The sequence below is a fragment of the Bubalus kerabau genome, chromosome 3 (assembly GCF_029407905.1).
Source record: "Bubalus kerabau isolate K-KA32 ecotype Philippines breed swamp buffalo chromosome 3, PCC_UOA_SB_1v2, whole genome shotgun sequence".
Lineage (NCBI taxonomy): Eukaryota > Metazoa > Chordata > Mammalia > Artiodactyla > Bovidae > Bubalus > Bubalus kerabau.
Window position 1 is genome coordinate 75,798,255 of NC_073626.1, and position 21,918 is coordinate 75,820,172.

The 21,918-nt window shown below is 39.8% G+C and overlaps 1 protein-coding gene, 1 long non-coding RNA gene and 1 other non-coding gene across 3 annotated transcripts in view; 1 reads left to right on the forward strand and 2 right to left on the reverse strand.

Annotated features, from left to right (window-relative positions):
* Window positions 1-9,447, forward strand: part of WIPF1 (WAS/WASL interacting protein family member 1) — a 130,185-nt gene extending 120,738 nt beyond the window's left edge. Inside the window, exons 8-10 of the mRNA XM_055572181.1 lie at window positions 6,319-6,370; window positions 6,809-6,876; window positions 8,651-9,447. Coding sequence (XP_055428156.1) covers window positions 6,319-6,370; window positions 6,809-6,875 — 119 coding nt within the window. The 3' untranslated portion in view covers window position 6,876; window positions 8,651-9,447. The remainder of the gene's footprint in view (window positions 1-6,318; window positions 6,371-6,808; window positions 6,877-8,650) is intronic.
* LOC129646267 (uncharacterized) overlaps window positions 1,271-21,918 on the reverse strand; it is a 31,347-nt gene continuing 10,699 nt past the window's right edge. Inside the window, exon 3 of the long non-coding RNA XR_008711815.1 lies at window positions 1,271-1,406. This is a non-coding gene — a long non-coding RNA (uncharacterized LOC129646267). The remainder of the gene's footprint in view (window positions 1,407-21,918) is intronic.
* Window positions 18,705-18,810, reverse strand: LOC129648057 (U6 spliceosomal RNA). Its single transcript, XR_008712659.1, has one exon. It is a non-coding gene; the product is annotated as a U6 spliceosomal RNA (small nuclear RNA).

A 21,918-nucleotide genomic window follows, 5' to 3' on the forward strand; every position in this document is an offset into this window, starting at 1 on the left:
ATGAGATTTATATAACATTGCTAAGTATATACTTCCCTATTTTATCCCTTGGTTCTTATTTTACAGGATTCCATCAAGTCAGCATATAATAATTTAGTTTACCATTATTGGACATTTAGATTTTTTTAACAAAAAATTTATACAGCTAAGGAAGAATTAGTGTGAAATATACATATATTTTTGATGGGGCTCTGTCTTATAACAATGTTAGCTTCAGAACCAAACTCCCAAGCCACAAATGTGTGGAGAAAAAGTGTATGAGCATGTCAAACAGCTGTCACATATCCCTAGCCTTGTGCTCACTGTCCAGCAGAACTCCTTCACATACTCTGAACCTACTGACTCTTTCTTAATACATAGTTCTCAATTTTTGGTTGGTTGGTTCCCAGCTTTAGAGCAGATTAGTATCAGCTGAAGTCAAGGTTGGTTAGAAGCAAAATCACTGACTTTGGGGAGATGATAGGTGGCAGTCTTGGGTCAGAGGAGGAGCTAGGGACACAGCTATGCTAGGTATCACCACACAATACCAGATACGTCTAGTGGGTTATTAAAAATGGAAAAATTTTGCCTTGTGCCTCTGTTGAAGAACTCAAAGAGTTAGAAAATATTTTAGAAAATTTTCCCTGAAAAAAAAAATGCCAAAAGTAAACAGAATATTTTACTGAAAAGACCAGTTTAAGTCCTAGAAAAAGTTATGTGGAGTACTGAATTCTAGATAATGCCTAATAAAAGAGGCATAACTGTAATAAAATTATCATGCAGGAGTTGGTGGTTGAAATTTTTGGCGAAAAAGTCTTCACACGTGACAAATATTCTTGAGTTTGCTCTCTCCTCATCCCACCCTATCTGTGCTATTTATATATGTAAGTCAGTAACAGAATCATCCTCCCCAGCCCCTTTAGATTTTTAATTTAATAGCTGAACACATTCCTTCCCCCTACCTCCTGTCTTCATGACTGTCTGCAACTTGAGGACTGGAACTGTGTCCCTGCTCACTACTGTGTCTTCTGCAAGTGGCACAGAGCTTGAAATACAGTAGGCATTTAAAAATATTTCTTTAACTGGTGAATTAATTTCCACAGCTCTCCAAAAATGTTCTTGTACCTTTTATATTTCTAGCATTAAGCATGTTTAATATTTTATAATATAACTGATCATATCTCTAACACAAAGTGCTGTGGAGTGGTTTTACCCTACTCTTGTACCTGCCTCTGCCTCCAAGCAGAGCTGCCCTGGTAGGGCACCCAGACAGCCCTAAATAGCACAGCCTGCTTGCAGCTCTGCACAAGGCCAGCCCTCGATGTGCTAACCATTTGTGGTGTTATCAATTGATGGTCAGGGCTTCGTGACAGATGGCTGGCTTACATCTAGGCAGTCTTTCGTCAGGTCCCTGCCCAAGAAAAGACCTGGTTGGGATAAAAAGAGGAAGAGGTAAGGTAATTGACAGCCAGTGTTTTCCTCTAACTCCTCCCCTTGGTCAGAGATTTGTCCTAACTCAGAAATCCCTAAGTGGGCTATTTTGGTTTCTGTCAGAAAAGTGGCTGCCTGCTGAGGAATCTTGTCAGTGCCAGCCCACCTGAGTCTAAAAACAGTGGCCATAGCAGACCTACCTAATTGACATGAGTCCCTGATTGACCTGCTCACAGCATCTGAGCACCTGGCTTTATGCCTGACACCTGTAAGATCCTCAAAAAAAATGTGTATGGGACAAATGAACTTTTTAGTTGTGAATGGGTTTTAAACCAAGTTATGGTGTGCTCACAGCCCACAGATATGCATAGTTTTTAAAAGAACACCATCAAGACAGAGAAGAGACAACCCATGAAATGAGATAAAATATTTGCAAATCATATATCTGATAAAAGATTAATATCTAGACTATATAAAGAATTCCTTCAACTCAACAACAAAACCCAATTTTTAAAATGAGTTGAATATTTGAATAGATATTTCTTGAAAGAAGATATACAGATTGCTAATAAGCACATGAAAAGATGCTCAACATCACTAATTATTCAGTTCAGTTAGTCGCTCAGTTGCGTCTGACTCTTTGTGACCCCATGGACTGCAGGATGCCAGGCTTCCCTGTCCATCACCAACTCCCGGAGCTTACCCAAACTCATGTCCATAGAGTCAGTGATGCCAACCAGCCATCTCATCCTCTGTTGTCCCCTTCTCCTGCCTTCAATCTTTCCTAGCATCAGGGTCTTTTCCAGTGAGTCAGTTCTTCGCATCAGGTGGCCAAAGTATTGGAGTTTCAGCTTTAACATCAGTCCTTTCAATAAATATTCAGGACTGATTTCCATTAGGATTGACTGATTTGATCTCCTTGCAGTCCAAGGGACTCTCAAGAGTCTTCTCCAACACCACAGTTCAAAGCATCAATTCTTTGGTGGTCAGCTTTCTTTATAGTCCAAATGTCACATGACTACTGGAAAAAGCATAGCTTTGACTAGATGGACCTTTGTTGGCAAAGTAATATCTCTGCTTTTTAATATGCTGTCTAGGTTGGTCATAGCTTTTCTTCCAAGGAGCAAACATCTTTTAATTTTATGGCTGCAGTCACCATCTGCAGTGACTTTGGAGCCCCCAAAAATAAAGTGTCTCACTGTTTCCGTGATTTCCCATCTATTTGCCATGAAGTGATGGGACCAGATGCCATGATCTTAGTTTTCTGAATGTTAAGCTTTAAGCCAACTTTTTCACTCTCCTCTTTCACATTCATCAAGAGGCTCTTAGTTCTTCATTTTCTGCCGTAAGGGTGGTGTCATCTGCATATCTGAGGTTATTGATATTTCTCCCAGCAATCTTGATTCCAGCTTGTGCTTCATCCAACCCAGCATTTCTCATGATGTATTCTGCATATAAGTTAAATAAGCAGGGTAACAATATACAGCCTTGACATACCCCTTTACCGATTTGGAACTAGTCTGTTGTTCCATGTCCAGTTCTAACTGTTGCTTCTTGACCTGCACACAGATTTCCCAGGAGGCAGGTCAGGTAGTCTGCTATTCCCATCTCTTTCAGAATTTTCCAGAGTTTGTTGTGATCCACACAGTCAAAGGCTTTGGCATAGTCAATTAAGCAGAAGTAGATGTTTTCTGGAACTCTCTTGCTTATTTAATGATCCAACGGATGTTGACAATTTGATCTCTGGTTCCTCTGCCTTTTCTAAATCCAGCTTGAACATCTGGAAGTTCAGTTTACATACTGTTGAAGCCTGGCTTGGAGAATTTTGACCATTACTTTGCTAGCATGTGAAATGAGTGCATTGGTGCATTTGAGCATTTTTGGCATTGCCTTTCTTTGGGATTGGAATAAAAACTGACCTTTTCCAGTCCTGTGGCTACTGCTGAGTTTTCCAAATTTGCTGGCATATTGAATGCAGCACTTTCACAGCATCATCTTTTAGGATTTGAAATAGCTCAACTGGAATTCCATCACCTCCACTAGCTTTGTTCGTAGTGATGCTTCCTAAGGCCCACTTGACTTTACATACCAGGATGTCTGGCTGTAGATGAGTGATCACACTATTGTGGTTATCTGGGTCATGAAGATCTTTTTTGTATAGTTCTTCTGTGTATTCTTGCCACCTCTTCTTAATCTCTTCTGCTTCTGTTTGGTCCATACCATTTCTGTCCTTTATTGTGCCCACCTTTGCATGAAATGTTCCCTTGGTATCTCTAATTTTCTTGAAGAGCTCTCTAGTCTTTCCCATTCTGTTGTTTTCCTCTATTTCTTTGCATTGCTCACTTATGAAGACTTTCCTATCTCTCCTTGCTATTCTTTGGAACTCTGCATTCAAATGGGTATATCATTCCTTTTCTCCTTTGCCTTTTGCTCTTCTTCTTTTCTCAGTGATTTGTAAGGCCTCCTCAGACAACCATTTTGCCTTTTTGCATTTCTTTTTCTTGGGGATGGTCTTGATCACTGCCTCCTGTACAGTGCCACGAACCTCCATCCATAGTTCTTCAGGCACTCTATCAAATCTAATCCCTTGAATCTATTTGTCACTTCCACTGTATAATTGTAAGGGATTTCATTTAGGTCATACCCGAATGGCCTAGTGGTTTTCCCTACTTTCTTCAATTTAAGTCTGAATTTGGCAATAAGGAGTTCATGATCTGAGCCACAGTCAGTTCCTGGTCTTGTTTTTGCTGACTGTATAGAGCTTCTCCATCTTTGGCTGCAAAGAATATAATCAATCTGTTTTCAGTATTGACCATCTGGTGATGTCCATGTGTAGAGTCTTCTCTTGTCTTGTTGAAAGAGGGTGTTTGCTATGACCAGTGCATTCTCTTGGCAAAACTGTTAGCCTTTGACCTGCTTTGTTTTATGCTCCAAGGCCAAATTTGCCTGTTACTCCAGGTATCTTTTGACTTCCTACTTTTGCATTCTAGTCCCTTATAATGAAAAGGACATCTTTTTTGGGCATTAGTTCTAGAAAGCCTTGTAGGTCTTCATAGAGCTGTTCAACTTCAGCTTCTTCAGCATTACTGGTTGGAGTATAGACTTGGATTACTGTGATATTGAATGGCTTGCCTTGGAAATGAAGAGAGATCATTGTCATTTTTGAGATTGCATCCAAGTACTGCATTTCAGACTCTTTTGTTGACTATGGTGGCTACTCCATTTCTTCTAAGGGATTCTTGCCCACAGTAGTAGATATAATGGTCACCTGAGTTAAATTCACCCATTCCAGTCCATTTTAGTTCACTGATTCCTGAAATGTTGATGTTCACTCTTGCCATCTCTTGTTTGACCACTTCCAATTTACCTTGATTCGCTAGGAGTCGGACACGACTGAGCGACTTCACTTTCACTTTTCACTTTCATGCATTGGAGAAGGAAATGGCAACCCACTCCAGTGTTCTTGCCTGGAGAATCCCAGGGACAGGGGAGCCTGGTGGGCTGCCGTCTCTGGGGTCGCACAGAGTCAGACACGACTGAAGCGACTTAGCAGCAGCAGCAGCAGCAGCAGCATGGACCTAACATTCCAGGTTCCTATGCAATACTGCTCTTGACAGCATCGGACTTTATTTCCATCACCAGTCACATCCACAGCTGGGTGTTGCTTTTGCTTTGGCTCCATCCCTTCATTCTTTCTGGAGTTATTTCTCCACTGATCTCCAGTAGCATATTGGGCACCTACCGACCTGGGGAGTTCATCTTTCAGTGTCCTATCTTTTTGCCTTTTCATACTGTTCATGGGGTTATCCTGGCAAGAATACTGAAGTAACTTTTTTTGGTGGGATCCTACATTCTCTTGTCGATGGTTGTTCAGCAGCGAGTTGTAATTTTGGAGCTCTTGCAGGAGAAGATGAGCGCACGTCTGTCTACTCCGCCATCTTGGAGTCATCCCACCACTAACGGTTAAGAAAACACAAATCAAAGTACAGTGAAATACACTTTACATTCATTAGGATGGCTGCTATCAGGAAAGCAGTATTAAGAAATGGAGAAGATAACTGAAAGTCCAACAAAAGGGAACTGATTAGATTAACTATAGTAGTATTAGGATATCCAACCAGTCCATTGTAAAGGAGATCAGCCCTGGGTGTTCTCTGGAAGGAATGATGCTAAAAATGCAACTCCAACACTTTGGCCACTTCATGAGAAGAGTTGACTCATTGGAAAAGACTCTGATGCTGGGAGGGATTGGGTGCAGGAGGAAAAGGGGACGACAGAGGATGAGATGGCTGGATGGCATCACCGGCTGGATGGATGTGAGTTTGGTTGAACTCCGGGAGTTGGTGATGGACAGGGAGGCCTGGCATGCTGCGATTCATGGGTTCGCAACAAGTCGGACACGACTGAGCGACTGAACTGAACTGATACTTCTATAATAAAATGCAATATGTCATTAATAATTGTATTTATAAAGAATGACTTAAAAATGTTCAAATGATCCTGCTTTTGAAAGGAAAAAGAACAGATATACACATAACGTTATAGGTTATCTCCAGGTGGTACAAGCATTAATGAATTTTTGTTTTGTTTTTCTCATCCATATTTTCTCAATCTGTAATATATATATGTATAATCACATATACTAAGTTTGTGATGAGAAAAAAAAGTAATTTCTAAAGAACTTTAACTTCCCACAAGTTCGGTGGCAGGTCCTCCTTCTCTAGTAAAATTTGTTCAGGTCCTTACCCGCTTCTCCCTTTCATTTCTCATGTATGTGCACTCGTTGTTTACAGCCTTGATCATGGGTAGGCGGGGGGTCGTGGGTACTTTTGCATCCATTCTTGAGTTTTACAGTGAGAACATAAGTTCTCTAACCAAAGTTTGTATTTTGTCTAATTTTTCATCAAGGTGGATCTAACCGAAGAGAGAGGGGTGCTCCACCCCTGCCTCCCATCCCGAGGTGATCCTTGCCTGCTCGTCTACACTCAAGCCCCAGAGCTCCTTCTGTCATTGCTGTCCAAGTCGCACACACTCCTCCTCTGTCCTCCCTCGTTCCCTTCATAATGGCAATAGGGAAGAAGGGAGGTGATGTGGGAATATGTGTGTGTAGGGTGCGTATGCAGTAAAGGTATGCACCTCGCTTTTTATATTGTGTATATCCTTAAAGCTATTGCTTGCTTCAGCTACAGCCTGTTGGCTGCTTTGGGGATCAACAGGCTTTTGTGACAAGTAGGCAGCAATGAAATTGTGTCCCAGCTTTCAACCAACCAAATTCAAACATTCACTGCTTTTTTGCTACAAACCACAATATTAAGGTCCCTGAGAATTGTTTGTTTCCATGCCTTTTTTTTTTTTTTTTTTTCATGTTTGGCCTCCTGTCTGTTTCCATGAACCACAGACCACCTAAACAAGTTGCTTACATAAAATATTTGCAGTTACAAGATGTCCAATCTTGGGCGGTCTGAGGTAAGCCCTGGGACAGAGCTGTTCAACAGAAATATAATGTGAACCAGGTATACAATTTTAAAATTCCTAGTAGCAACATAAAACAGGAAAATAGGTGAAATTAATTTTAATATATTTTATTTAACCCTAATATCCAAAATATCATTTCAACTTGCAGTCAGTATAACAATTTTAATGAGATATTTTATATATATATATATATATATATATATTTTTTTTTTTTTTTTTTGGTACTAAGTCTTCAAACTCCAGTGTGTACTTTACACTTGAAACACATCTCCATTTGGACGTGTCACATTTCAAGTGCTCAGTAGCCACACATGGTTGGTGGCTACCATGTTGGACAGTGCAGATCTATAAGATAGAGCCTAGTGCAGACACCTCTTGTTTCAGAAACAGAAAAGGCCAGATGAGCTACAGCAATTCAAGAGGTAGCTAAAAATAAAGTTAGGACCCTTGTTTGGCAAATAGTTTTCCTTAGATTTTGCTCCCTTATTTTCCCTCTTCCCTTGAAATCTGTATACAAGTGTTGCATCACAGTACCAAGGTCAGAAATTGATCTACTAGGGTTTACAGTCATGTGGAATAAAGCCATTGAAAAGAAACTGAAAGCCAGTCCGGGGCTCTCTAGCTGAGAACCAGCTTCCTTGAGCTCACCTGTTGGTTGGCCGCCTGCCTTATGCATTTCAAGTGGCTTCACGCCTCTCCAGCCCAGCCTGTTCCTTAGGGCAGGAGGCTCATAGGCTCTATAGTTGTAGGGGAAAGTCAGGGAAAGGTAGCAAATCAGAAATGTGGAAGAAGGGAACAGATTTTAATTGATGGGCAAAACTCTAAAATTCGAAATCTGATGCTTATGGGGTTGAGAGAAAGAGATTGCTGCTGGAAATTGGAGGGAACTTGTTTTAAATCTATCTGGGAGAATCATTTGCCTTGGATCTATGCAAATAAAGCTCCCCCAGAGGACCATAGGGATGAGCCAGCCTTGCCTTTTTTGTATGATTTTGTTTACAAAACTTTACTGGGACTTTTAAATCTAGCTATAGACTTGGAAAAAATTATTTCCATTTAGATGTTTTATATAGTTAATTATGTTTAAAATTACCATTACTTATTTTTTAAAAGTTCACAGCTATATATGTATATGTATATCTACCTAAACTTTGTATCATGGTTTCAGTGTATTGTTCATGTATTCCTGGGAGATGCTAACAAGAAATCAATCCAAAGAAAAATTTGAAAGAAGCATTCATATTTATAGAATAATTGTTTCATTTTTATAAAATCAAAAGAACTTAGAATTCTAATAAATGGGGTGTCTAATAAATTATGAAGTTGCCCATTTGAGTATATTGTATTTTTATAACTTTCCTTGCCAAAGTCTTGGGCTTATTAATACATTAGAAAACTTGGGTTTTTCCCCACTTCTCTACCATTCTGTTTGTCTTTCATACATTCACTTGGGGCCCTTTACCCAAAGAAAATCAAGGAATAACAAAAATCAAGCTGTAACAAACTTGGTAAAGTATTTTCAGAAAAAAGCTTTTAATCTCTAATATTTTGATAATATGGCATATTTTATTTTGAATTCTTTGATCGGATATCAATAGTTGGTAAAAATCCCTATGATAAAAGCATGTTGACCCACTTCAGAAAAGATGGAGTTGAACTCTCCCAGCAAATATGGCAGAGAAAAGTCTGACTCCAAAGAAATGGGTCTGAATTTTGTAAGGGGTAGTAAGAATAGCTAATTTCTTTATATATTCCAACTTTGCAGGTACCATCCTAAAGTGTGAAACAGGGTCACAGCTCAGAGTTGCTATTCATCCAGGATAGAGATGTTTTAAAATGTATTTTTAAGTGAATATTCCATTCATAGATGTACACCCTTTCTTGTACACCCTTTCTTTGAAATTTAGAAACCTAATTGTGTCCAAAACTTTGAATAAATTCTATGCTAAAATCTTTAACTATAGCAGATAACAGAAATTAATACATCCTTCCCTGAAACCAGAGCTTACATATGTTTTTCCCCATAAAATTTCCAGATAAATGTATTCAAGATGCAATACAGTATTTTAACATTTACATGTCATTTATATGGAAATGTATTACAGTATTAAAATTCAGTGTTCGGTATTTATTTCAGTATGCATTTTATTTAGTAAAAACCAAGAAAAATGTTTAATCCAATGGTGCCTTACTTGGTGATTTGAGAGAAATTGACTTTTTATGTCTAAGTAGCAGATTATTTGCATATTTGTAAAAACTGTTAGGCCTTTATATTTTAACTTGTAATACCAATTTTGTTATTTTAGTAGCAGAAATGTGATGACTGTTAAATAGTGCCCAAAATTTTCTGGCATGATGAAATTAATGTCTCCCTATTTATAATGAGGGACTGTAAAGCAAGAAAATGTTTTTCATACCACTGCACTATGTAAACATGCACATTTTGATACCTGTGTCATCAGGACAGCTTACATGGAGGGGGGGGGGTAGGACCTACCCTCGATATCTGCGTCTTTGTAAATTAGCCAGACAATAAATAAAAGCAGAATGGTCAGACTGTCATCTGGTGGGTTTTATTTTAAGTACTGTCTATGTAAATGTAAGTGAGAAAACAAGTGTCTGATTTCTGCTTTATACTCTGGTAAAGACAGACAAAAAAAGAAGAAGGTCCATAGAGTAAGTAAATACTTAGTGCAATCCACTTTTAATCTCCTTGTATTTCCTGAGAACTTGCCTCTTAGTCAAAATTTGTTGTCTCTTTACCTGAGGCAAACGCCTCTACTCTGAGGTAAATGATGGGTGGTGGAAGGAATGGAAGATGTAATTACAAAGATTATCACTGACACTGATAAATAAAGAAAGGCCAGTGGAAATTTAGGAGGCCCAATAGGGTGGTTGTTTGTCTGTTTTTTGTTTGTTTTTGGACAGTTACGCTATTTCTTAGGGGAAAAAAAGAAGCAAGATTTGCAAACTGAATTTAAGTAGTCATAAAAACTGAGTTTATAGCTTCAATAAATTGAGTACTAAGCTCTACTATAGTAACCTTTCTTTCTGGACACAGATATTTTCTTTTAAAAACACCATTGATCATTCCCATTATGATCTCAGACACCATAACTTAAGTGCTTGAGGTGGAAAAAGCACAGAGAAAAGCTTTATATGTCTTTGACTTAAAATCTCTCTTCAACTCCAGGTGAGTATAGCTTAGAGTCTTCAGGTTAGGGCGTGTGTTAGTCATGCAGTCATATCCGACTCTTTGTGATCCCATGTACTGTACGGGCTCCTCTGTCCGTGGAATTCTCCAGGCAAGAATACTGGAGTGGGTTGCCATTTCCTCCTCCAGAGGATCTTCCCAACCCAGGGATCGAATCCGGGTCTCCTGCATTGCAGGTGGATTCTTTACCATCTGAGCCACTAGGGAAGCTCCCAGGTTAGTGTAGCTTCCTTTAATCTTGGTAATCTTGACACTGAAGCATGACTGACATTGACCTTTGCTCCATTCCTCTTTACGATGCTACTGGAGGGCAGGCAGAACCACAAGATTTAATTTCCCCCACCTGGCTTCCTAGAGAGGAATTAATTGTAATCATCTCTATTTCTTTACTAACTGTTTTATCTTTTATTGACTTTCCAACCTCACTCTTCTCCTACAACTATTCCTAATAAGCAGTTAATTCACTTACAGAATTTCTCATGGTTCAAAAGTATCCAGAAGTGAATTCAGGTATATCAGAATTCCGTGTTAGGGACACATGCATCAGAGGAGGTGTCATGCATCTGCAGTTCCTAAATGGGTCTTGCTATTCCTTGTCTCCATGACTGCAATGTCCTTTCTTCTCTTTCTCTAACTTACTCCTCAGTTTTCAAAATCTCATCTTTTCCTGACTGCTGGAATATATTTTTCAGGGACTTACTTTATCCCCCCTTCAGCATTACTGAGACTTGTTCATGCTACTTGCTGTCCACAGCTATTTGATAGTCCACGCTCTGATTATATCACATTTTGTTTATTTCACTGTTAATGGAAATTTCAGCTTGTTTTTGTCTTTTTATTTATTACAAATAATACTGTTATAAACTGTATTCTCATCTCCTGGTGTACATGTGCAAGAATTTTGCTAGTGTCCATAAGTGTGTAGGAACAGAATTGACTGGTCAGTTTTAATAGGTGATGCACTGATTTCTACTGTGCTGCACTGCATGTGACATCCTCTTGCTCCATGTCTTTTAAACACTTGATATCAACAAGGTTTTTAGAGAAGTTTCTTTAGCATTTGTTGTGAAGCTGGTTTGATGGTGCTGAATTCTCTTAGCTTTTGCTTATTTGTAAAGTTTTTTATTTTCTCTGTCAAATCTGTACAAGAGTCTTGATAGGTAGAGTATTCTTGACTGTAGGTTTTTCCCTTTCATCACTTTAAATATATCTAGCCACACCCTTCTGGCCTGAAGAATTTCTGCTGGGAAATCCGCTGATAACCTTATGGAGATTACTTTGTATATTATTTTTTGCTTTTAATGTTTTATCTTTGTCGTTAGCTTTGGTCAATTTGATTAATATGCGTCTCAGTATATTCCTCCTTGGGTTTATCCTGTATGGAACTCTCAGGGCTTCCTGGACTTCAGTGACTATTTCCTTTCCCATGTTAGGGAAGTTTTTGACTATTATCTTTTTTCAAATATTTTCTCAGGCCCTTTCTCTTTCTCTTCTCCTTCTGGGACCCCCATAATGTGAATATTGCTGTATTTAATGTTGTCCCAGACATCTCTTAGATTGTCCTCACTTTTTTTCATTCTCTTTTTGTTATTTTGTTCCCCTGCCGTGATTTTCACCGATCTTCCAGCTGACTTATTCATTCTTCTGCTCATTTATTCTGTTATTGATTCCTTCCGGTGTAATTTTCTTTTCAGTTATTGTATTGTTCATCTCTGTTTGTCTGTTCTTTGAATCTTCTAGCTCTTCACTAAACATTTCTTGTATCCTCTTGGTCTGTGCCACCCTTCTTTTTCTGAGATCTTGGGTGATCTTTACTGTCAAGACTCTGAATTCTTTTTCAGGTAGATTGCCTGTTTCCACTTCACTTAGTTGTTCGTCTGGGGTTTTATCTTGTTCCTTCATCTAGAACATATTTCTCTACTGTCTCATTTTGCCTAACTTTCTATGTTTGTAGTCTCCATTCCTCATGCTACAGAATTGTCATTCTTTTTAGTTCTGGAGTCTGCCCTCTTATGGGTGAATTTGGTCCAGGGGCTTGTGTGAGCTTCCTGGTGGGAGGGACTGGTACCTGTCCACTGGTGGGTGAAACGGGGTCTTGTCACTCTGATGGGCAGGGCCATGTTAAGGGGTGTGTTTATTGGCAGCTGTCGGCTCAGGATGACTTCAGGCAGCCTGTCTGCTGATGGGTGGGGCTGTGTTCCAACCTTCCTGCAGGCTGTTGGGTGGGACCAGATCTCGGTGCCAAAATGGCAACCTCGAGGAGAATTCATGCAGATGAGCATTCCCCGGCGCATCTGCCGCCAGTGTCCCTGCCTGCGGCACTGCTGATTGCTGACTCCTCAGAAGACTCACAGGTAGGTCTGGCTCAGGCTTCTATAGGGTCATTGCTTTGCCCCAGGTCCCAGAGTGAAAGCTTGTGTGAGCCCTTAAAGAGTAGAATCTCTGTTTCCTTCAGTCCTGTGGAGCTTCTGCACTCAAGCCTTGCCTATTTCAAAGCCAAGTGCTCCTGGGGCTCCTCCTTCCAGTGCCAGACCTTTAGGCTGGGGAGCCTGACATGGGGCTCAGAACTCTCACTCCTGTGGGAGATCCTCAGCAATATAATCATTTTACAGTTTGTAGATCACCCACTTGGCAAATATGGGATTTGACTATATCACAAAAGTACCCCCGTACCATCTTGTGTGGCTTCTTCTTTGGGGTGGAATGTCTTTTTTGGTAGGTTTGAATCTTTTTTTGTCAGTGGTTGTTCAGCAGTCGGTTGTGATTTTGGTGGTATCATGAGAGAAGGTGAACTCAAGTCCTTCTACCTGCCATCTTGTCTCCAGCTTTGACAGTTTTTTAAATTATCTGCTGCGTGTTTGTATACATACCTTAATATAGTATAATGGTTAAGAGATTAGGAAAATCTGCTTTCATCTCTTCCTTCAAGTCACTTAATTGCTCTAAGGTTCAGTTTCCTTATCTAGAAAGTGAGAAACTATCTTATAATATTAATAAATACATTAAATGAGACCATGTACTTAGCCTGACTTATTCTAAGCACTCAATAAGTGGTAGCCACTATTAGTAGAAGTAAATATTTATATAATAATCCCAGATGAACTGGAACCAAAGTGACCAGAAGGGGATTAACAACTATACTTTTAAAGAAGCAATAGCAGAATTTCTGTATCAGAAATGTAAAGCAAACTCTAGACAGGGGTCACTTCATGTGCTGTCAGTCCCTCATACTTCACAGGCCTGGGAAATGAAAATTCCTGTTGCTTCAGTAATCAAAAAAATTATTAGATTCAATGTGAAATCATAGAATCAAGACCTCATATATAGGGCAGCCTTAGACTTTATGGTCCACAGTGGAACACTACTGAAAGTGGACGGGAGTGCTAATCATAGTTGCTTTTGTACAAATCCCACATTTGTACAACAGGTATAAATTGGGGCAGCCTTGGCACACTGGGCCATGTGGTCACCTCACTCAGAGGTCATCGACTCTAGTCCTCTGATCTTACACATGTACAGTTTAAGACCCCAAGTCACATACTACTGATGGCTAAGCAGTATAACTGCACCACACCACACTCCCTTCTGGAAAATTCTGCCTCTAGCTAAGGGCTTCCCTGGTGGCTCGGCTAGTAAAGAATCTGCCTGTAATGCAGGAGACCTGGGTTGGGAAGATCCCCTGGAGAAGGGAAAGGCTACCCACTTCAATATTCTGGCCTGGAAAGTCTCTGTTTCGTGTGTCTTTCAACATTTGCTGGGAAGAAAAGGTCAAAGGACGAGTTACAGCGTCAAGAGAATGAACCCTGGACACAAACCTGGATCTGAATCCTAGCTCTGCCACTGGCTCCCTGAAAGGCCACCGACAAGTTACTTAGCCCTGAGATCTAGTTTCCAACACTGCAAAATGGTTACAGTAGTTAAAGAAATACACAGACATCAGCAAAGTACCTGGCATATGTCAGTGAAGTCGCTCAGTCGTGTCCGACTCTCTGTGACCCCATGGACTGTAGCCCACCAGGCTCCTCCATCCATGGAATTTTCCAGGCAAGAGTACTGGAGTGGGGTGCCATTGCCTTCTCCAGGAGATCTCGCTGACCCAGGTCTCCCACATGGTAGGCAGACGCTTTACCATCTGAGCCACCAGGGAAGCCCCTGGCATATGTCAGGCGCTCAGTAAAAGTTTCCTTCAATTTCCTAATCCTTTTGCTGTCAAACGTAGGCCATATTCAGGAAGGAGTTTTCAATGCATTCAAGAGCTTGATAAAATTTGATTATAGAATTCTTAGGAATAAAAATGCTTCTGAAACTGTCCTGATTTGTCCAAACTGGAACCATTCATTTGGTTCATTCATTTGGTTCATTAATTCATTCAATAAATTTTAATTGAGCAGTTATAGCTTCACCACAATCAAACTAATGTTCCCACCATAACTCTACCAGTTGAATGATCTCTGAGAGGCAGTTAAGGAGGCCAGCATCCATGTTTCCACCAGGAATGGGCACTACTTCAGTCACCCAAGCAACAGAGAAGGCGAGAATGAATACTTTATTATTTTCCCCTCTAAGTAATTATTTGGTTTCTTTTTTCCTTAAACTCAATTGGTAAATTACATGAATTGATTTTTTTTTAAGTTCTTAAACCTACATGGAAATTGAAAAAAAGAAAAAAATTGTATTATTTTTAAGTTTTGATGGCCAATAAATGAGGGGGGTTTGTTGTTTTTGATTAATTTGAAAAGTCTACTCAGTTCTCTAAGCATTCCAAGTAACTGAAGGCTTCCTTCATGTATAATTTAGAATGGCCCTTCTCTGCTATCTTCATCACAGCCCTACTTCTCTCTACTCTGAGCATTTGGCACTGAGTGTCTATCTATGGAGCTACATTTAGCATATATGTATTTCTTTTACTGGTAAATGTTTGGAAATGTCCCACCCATCAACATTCTATTGCAAATCCCTTTATCTTGAAATTTTGCTTCCAGTATTACAGAGGCACGTTTCTAAGAAACAAATGAAACTCCAGCTTTGTGACCACCACTTGGAAGGATTGACTCCTTTCAATCCTCACTTTTGTATCAAATGTTTAAATTTATTATTGTATTTTTTTAAACAATAGGGCACCCTAAATTATCTAAAGCTTCCAGCCTCACAAAACCTGGATCTGTCCTCACATTATGGTCCTCCTCAGGTTCTGATATAGAACTTGAACAAAGTGATTGTCTTAAAAAGTTTAAACCACAGGCTTTCTATAAGAGTAAAATGAGAATTCCAGATAAAGAGTAGAGAGCAAAAGTGTTTGCTTCCTCTGTACTACAGAGTGGCCTATAGCTATTTCTAAAATAATTCAGTCCTTGTACTGCCCACAGATAATTAGATTAGAACAAATAATCCTAAAATTCATATGAAACCACAAAAGACCCCAAAAAACAATCTTGAGGAAGAAGAACAAAGCTGCAGATATAACTCTCCCAGATTTCAGACTATACTACATAGCTATAGTAACTTAAAAAGTATGGTACTGGCACAAAACAGACACAGGGATCAATGGAGCAATACAGAGCCCAGAAATAAACCCATGCACCTATGGTCAATTAATCTACAACAGAAATACACATTGGAGAAAAGACAAACTCTTCAAGAAGTGGTGACGGGAAAACTGGGCAGCCAACAATGCGATTAAAACTATGAAATTAGAATCTTCCCTCACACCAAATAAAACAATAAATTCAAAATGGTTTAAGACCTAAATGTAAGAATGGAAAGCAAAAAACTCCTAGAAGAGAACATAGGCAGAGCACTCTTTGACATAAATTGTAGCAATATTTTTGGATCAGTTTCCTAAGGCAAAAGAAAGAAGAGCAAAAACCAAAAAATGGGGTCTGATTAAATTTAAAAGCTTTTGCATAGCGAAGGAAACAAATGACATAAAGAAAAGACAAACTGTGGAATGGGGGGAGAAAATATTTGCAAATAATGTGACCAACAAAGGATTAGTATCCAAAATATGTAAACAGCTAATACTACTTGATATCAGAAAAACAACCCAATCAGAAAATGGGCAGAAGATCTGAATATTTTCCCAAAGAAAACATGGATGGTTAACAGGCACATGAAGAGAAGTTCACCACCACTAAATCTTAGAGAAATGCAAGTCAAAACCACAAGGAGATATCACCTCACACCTATCAGAATGGCCATCATCAAAAAGTCTACAAAAAACAAATGTTGGAGAGGATGTGGAGAAAAGGAAACCTTTGAGATTCCTCAAAAAACTAATAACAGAACTACCATATGATCTAGCAATTCTATCCCTAGCATTTACCCAGAAAAAAACAAAACACTAATTCAAAAAGATATATGCACCCTAATGTTCAAAGCAGTACTATTTACAATAGCCCAGACATAGGAGCAACCCCAGAGTCCATCAACAGATGACTGGATTAAGATGTGCTACATACAATGGAATACTGCTGCTGCTAAGTCCCTTCAGTTGTGTCTGACTCTGTGCGATCCCATAGACGGCAGCCCACCAGGCTCCCCCATCCCTGGGATTCTCCAGGCAAGAACGCTAGAATGGGTTGCCATTTCTTTCTCCAATGGAATACTACTCAGCCATAAAAAAGAACGAAAATTTTGCCATTTGCAGCAATGTGGATGGACCTAGAAACTACTATACTTAGTGGAAAAAGACATACAAAAACATATTATAAAACATTATATAAGATTATGACTTATATGTGGAATCTAAAAACTAATACAAATGAATATATATACAAATCAGAAACAGACTCACAGATATAGAAAACAAACTTGTGGTTACCAAAGGGGAGAGGTAAGCGGAAAGGGACAAATTAGGGGTATGGGTTACCAGATACAAACTACTATGTATAAAATAGCTAATACAAACGTACTGTATGACACAGGGAATTACAGCCACCAACTAGTAATAACCTATAATGGACTACAGTCAGAAAAATACTGAATCACTCTGCCGTACACCTGAAACTAAATATTGTAAATCAAACATGCTTCAATTTTTTTTAAGTAAAATAATAAATATATACACACATAAAAGACAACATAGGCTCAACTGAAAACATATAATCTCATGGAAAACTCCTTGTCCTTGTTTTCCTCTTTGGGCTATGAACTGCTTCAGACCTGGACCAGCATTTACCACCCAGGGCACATCGCCTCTTGTAAGTGACCTAGTTTCTTTCAACTCTTGGGTTCTTTATAGCTTGAAGAGTAATCATAATCTCTACCTTAAGGTTTTGAAAGTGATGTTACATACTTGTACTTTTCAGCTTATCTTATCGGACAACTGTTACCTTTTAAGGTGATCTTAGGGGAGCCACTAAAGTTCAGAGATCACTTCATTACACACAGATATCTGAAAGTCCCGTCTCAGAATCAAACATCAGTGTGAATAGCTCATTTGCTCCCCGGTGGAGTTCCCTTCCTTTGTATTCCCCATTATTTGTGAGGTAGTTATTTTATTTATATTACAATTTTTAGTATTGAAGTTGGAAAAGCCAGGTGGTTCTTTCAAATTTCAAATAATAGGATTCACTTTCCCATAATTGCCAGAAGTGAATGCTGTGTTCTTTGCCTCAGTCATGTAAGTTGCACTCATTCACAAGAAAAATGAAGTTAGAGGGAAAAATAGACAGTCATACTCTAAAAACCTGAAACAAGTGGCTCTGCAATTTCACAGAATTTTCACATATATTACATCATTTTACCCCAAAGCAGCCCTATGAAGGAAGAAGAAACTGACCTCCCACATAACAAATGCACGGCTGAGACACAGACAGAAACCTGACTCTAAGGTCTCAAAAGCTGGGGGTGAAAGGATCTGTTTCAATCACGCTCACTGAATTGCGTTTTAACCCTTAGTGTCTTCATTCATTTGACAAATATTATTGAGCATCTTCTCAATAAGGAGAAGGCAGGGTGTGAGTCTAGCTGAACACACAAACGTCAGTATATCACACAAGTCCTGTGTCTCAGGGAGCTTATAGTCTTTTGGGGGTGGAGGCAAGTGCACAAATAACTCCAGAACTAGACAGAAAGCATGTGCTAGTCAAGAGCGTGACTTAATGCATCACGGGGATCCAAAGATACCGTGACACTGGTTGAGCCTTACTGCCTCACGATCACAAATCAAAAGGTTTCCCTCTTTCTGAGTGAGATTTGCAGTGTTGCTCAAAATGCAAGTTAAGGACCACCTGCACTAGAATCACCTAGAGTGGTTTTTCAGAGAAGGCAATGGCACCCCACTCCAGCACTCTTGCCTGGAAAATCCCATGGACGGAGGAGCCTGGTAGGCTGCAGTCCATGGGGTCACTAAGAGTCAGGCACGACAGAGCGACTTCACTTTCACTTTTCGCTTTCATGCACTGGAGAAGGAAATGGCATCCCACTCCAGTGTTCTTGCCTGGAGAAACCCAGGGACGGGGAGCCTGGTAGGAGGCCATCTATGGGGTCGCACAGAGTCGGACACAACTGAAGCGACTTAGCAGCAGCAGAGTGGTTTTTACATAAAAACTCCTGGACTCCAAGATACCAAAATAAAAGTCTCTTGGAACCCAGAAAATTTCTTAAAAATATGGAATGCTTCATGAATCTTCACCTCATCCTTGCACAGGGGCTATGCTAATTTCCTCTGTAGGCTTGAATTTTAGTATCTGTGCTGACATAACAAGCATGGAAATTTGTAGTTCTGACAAGCTTCAAGGTCATTCTGATGCACATTCAGGATTTAGATTTGGGTCTTTAAAAGCATATACTCATATATATAAGAGTGTATTTTTATAAAATAATATGAAGATTAAATCATAAGATGCCATTCACTCTCGTCATACTCATTTACTCCATTTAACACTGCCCCATGCATGTTGATTCATTAGAATACTATTAGCTTGGAAATACTTTTTTATTACAAAATTCTCTCTCTCTCTCAAACTCTTTCCCTTCCTCCCTCCCCTTTTGTCATCTATTACCAAACTCTGCAATACATTTCCTTAATCTCTCAGTCAAAGAAAAAGTGTTACTGACATCCCTGCGCAGTCCTGGTGAGTTTGCATCAGCACTCATACTAAGTATGTTCTTCTGTGTTTTCTTGAATTAAGTGTGCTTGCAATGTGCGGCCTTTCCACATAGCATTTTCTGGTGCGTTCTGGTAAATAGTTGTGACTAATAGTGCTATCAAAATATATAGTGCAGCTGCTGCCATAAGAAATATAAAGAGCATCATGTTGGATGTTAAATTTTTTAAGCAACTCAAGATGACCGTAGGGAAAAGGTTGTAACAAAGGGAAAGGATCAGCAGAGGTTCAGGGTGGCGGAAAGCTTTTGACATTAGAAAGGGATCACAAACATACCTCTACCAGGGAGGATGAACTAACGAGTGGTAATGGGAAGAACCTATGGTTTGTGAGGTCTGAGGATTCGAAGAAAAGAAAAAACCCACTTAAGAGGGATTTGACCAAAAGAGCTTGTCCACTTAAGTTCCCCTGGAACGGACATGGCCACAGTTAACAGGGAACACTTTCAGTGCTGCTAGGATTACCCGTCCATACCTGGCAGTGTTTCACTGTAGTCAAAGGAAACAGCTACAAGATGCTAAAGCAGTTCTTAAACCTCAGAGAATCACCTGGAGAGCTCGTTAGGACCGAGTCCTGCGCCCCACTGCCAAAGATTCTGACTCAACAAATCTGGGGCAGGAGAATTTACATTTCTAACTGGCTTCTAGGTGAGCCTTGATGCTACTGGTTCTCAGAGTACACTTCGACCAGCACCGTTGACTATCTGTAGTAATGGAACAGTTTTTTCTGTACATTAAAATAATATGTATTCATAGCATCAAACCTGAACACTGTGTCCATTATTTGCATCATGGTTGAAGAAACTTAGGCAAGAAGAAAACCAGTTGGCATGGCACTGTTGTTTCTGAAACATAATTATGTCTTACAGTTACCTAATCCTCTGACCATCAGTCACATCTATTAATCTTTTATTGCTGTTGCCTTGTCCACATATCATGGAGGGTGGGGGTAGAATCCAAATGTTAATAAGTGTTAAATTACAGAGTTTTAAAAATCAAATCAAAACAGCAAAAATCATGAAAAAAATAATTCATGAAAGCTGACAAGGCTTCACCCTTAATCACCATCTCAAGGTTAAATAATGATCAGAATTCTTTCAGTTGAAGTACTTACACTGCATCTTGATGTTTGACTATCATATAAATATAACTGAGCTATTAGGATCTATTTTTCATTGCAGATGAAATTGATGTATCTTTGTGTGGTGTAGTCTGACACAGTAAAATTGTTACTGTCTAGGTAGGATATTCATAAAAATGTAATTATCGTAATCAGAACAGTCTTTAACCTCATGAGAGGGGATTGCCAGATTCATGATTGGCAGTTTTCAATCACTTCGTGTATAATAAAGAAACTTTTTAAAGCAACCCTTGCTAAGCTAAGTCGCTTCAGTCGTGTCCGACTCTATGCGACCCCATAGACGGCAGCCCAACAGGCTCCCCCATCCCTGGGATTCTCCAGGCAAGAACACTGGAGTGGGTTGCCATTTCCTTCTCCAATGCATGAACGTGAAAAGTGCAAGTGAAGTCGCTCAGTCATGTCCGACTCTTAGCGACCCCATGGACTACAGCCTACCAGGCTCCTCTGTCCATGGGATTTTCCAGGCAAGAGTACTGGAGTGGGGTACCATTGCCTTCTCCAAAAGCCTAGGAATCATTAATATCTTAGAGGGAAACTATTCTGATCAAATAACAAAGGGTGTTGGGAGATGGTGGTAAAAACTCAAGCTGGCCTCCTCTTCCAGGCTTTGGGCAGGACTAGAGGGAGCCATTTAATATATTTCCTTAAGTTTACTCACCAACAGATTTAATTAGCAGTGCTATTTGCTGGCAGAGTGCTTTGAAGAGAAGAGAGCATGGAAGGACCACTGTTCCTGACTAAAATGCATTGATCATTTTCCTGCTTGAGTTCATAACTCGTTAGAGAAGTAGCCCCACGTTGCTGTGCATGTGCCCTGCCACCTGGGGAAGACGCAGCACGTGCCATCAGTAGGATGGGGCCCTTGGTTGGCTGGAGTTCCCAGTGTGCTCAGTGTCCCAAATCCTGGCTTAGGCAGCATGTTTAATAAATGTAGGAAAGGAAAGGAAAGTGAAGTCGCTCAGCTGTTTCTGACTCTTTGCAACCCCATGGACTGTAGCCCACCAGGCTCCTCCGTCCATGGGATTTTCCAGGCAAGAGTACTAGAGTGGGTTGCCATTGCCTTGACCCAAGGATCGAACCCAGGTTTCCAGCATTGCATTCAGACGCTTTACCGTCTGAGCCACCAGGGAAGCCTTAATAAATGTAGAGACACCACAAACAATCCCATGCTGGTGGGCAAGAGAAATAAAAACCAACAAAATAAAGTCAACAGGCTGTTCAATTTGAAGTAGAAACTAATCATCTCAAATGAGAAAGCAACTTTTTTATTTCCATTGTCACTTTTAAAATTTTCCAGTGAAGAAATATTCTTTCCCTGCCCCTGGATGAAAACCTCCATAACCCTATGCTAGGACTGGTTTTAAATCACTCCCAGGTAACAAGTCCCACAGCCACTTTAAGTCTCTGACAGTCTCAATTAATAAGTGAGAAGAACCAATCCTGTGTAATAATCAAATCCTAGAATCAGATTTAAAAGCGAAACTTTTCCCTTTATTTTCTGGGTCATCGTGCAGTCAAGAAGCCAGGGACAGGGGCAAGGCCCATCTTTTCCTTTATTCTACCTACTGT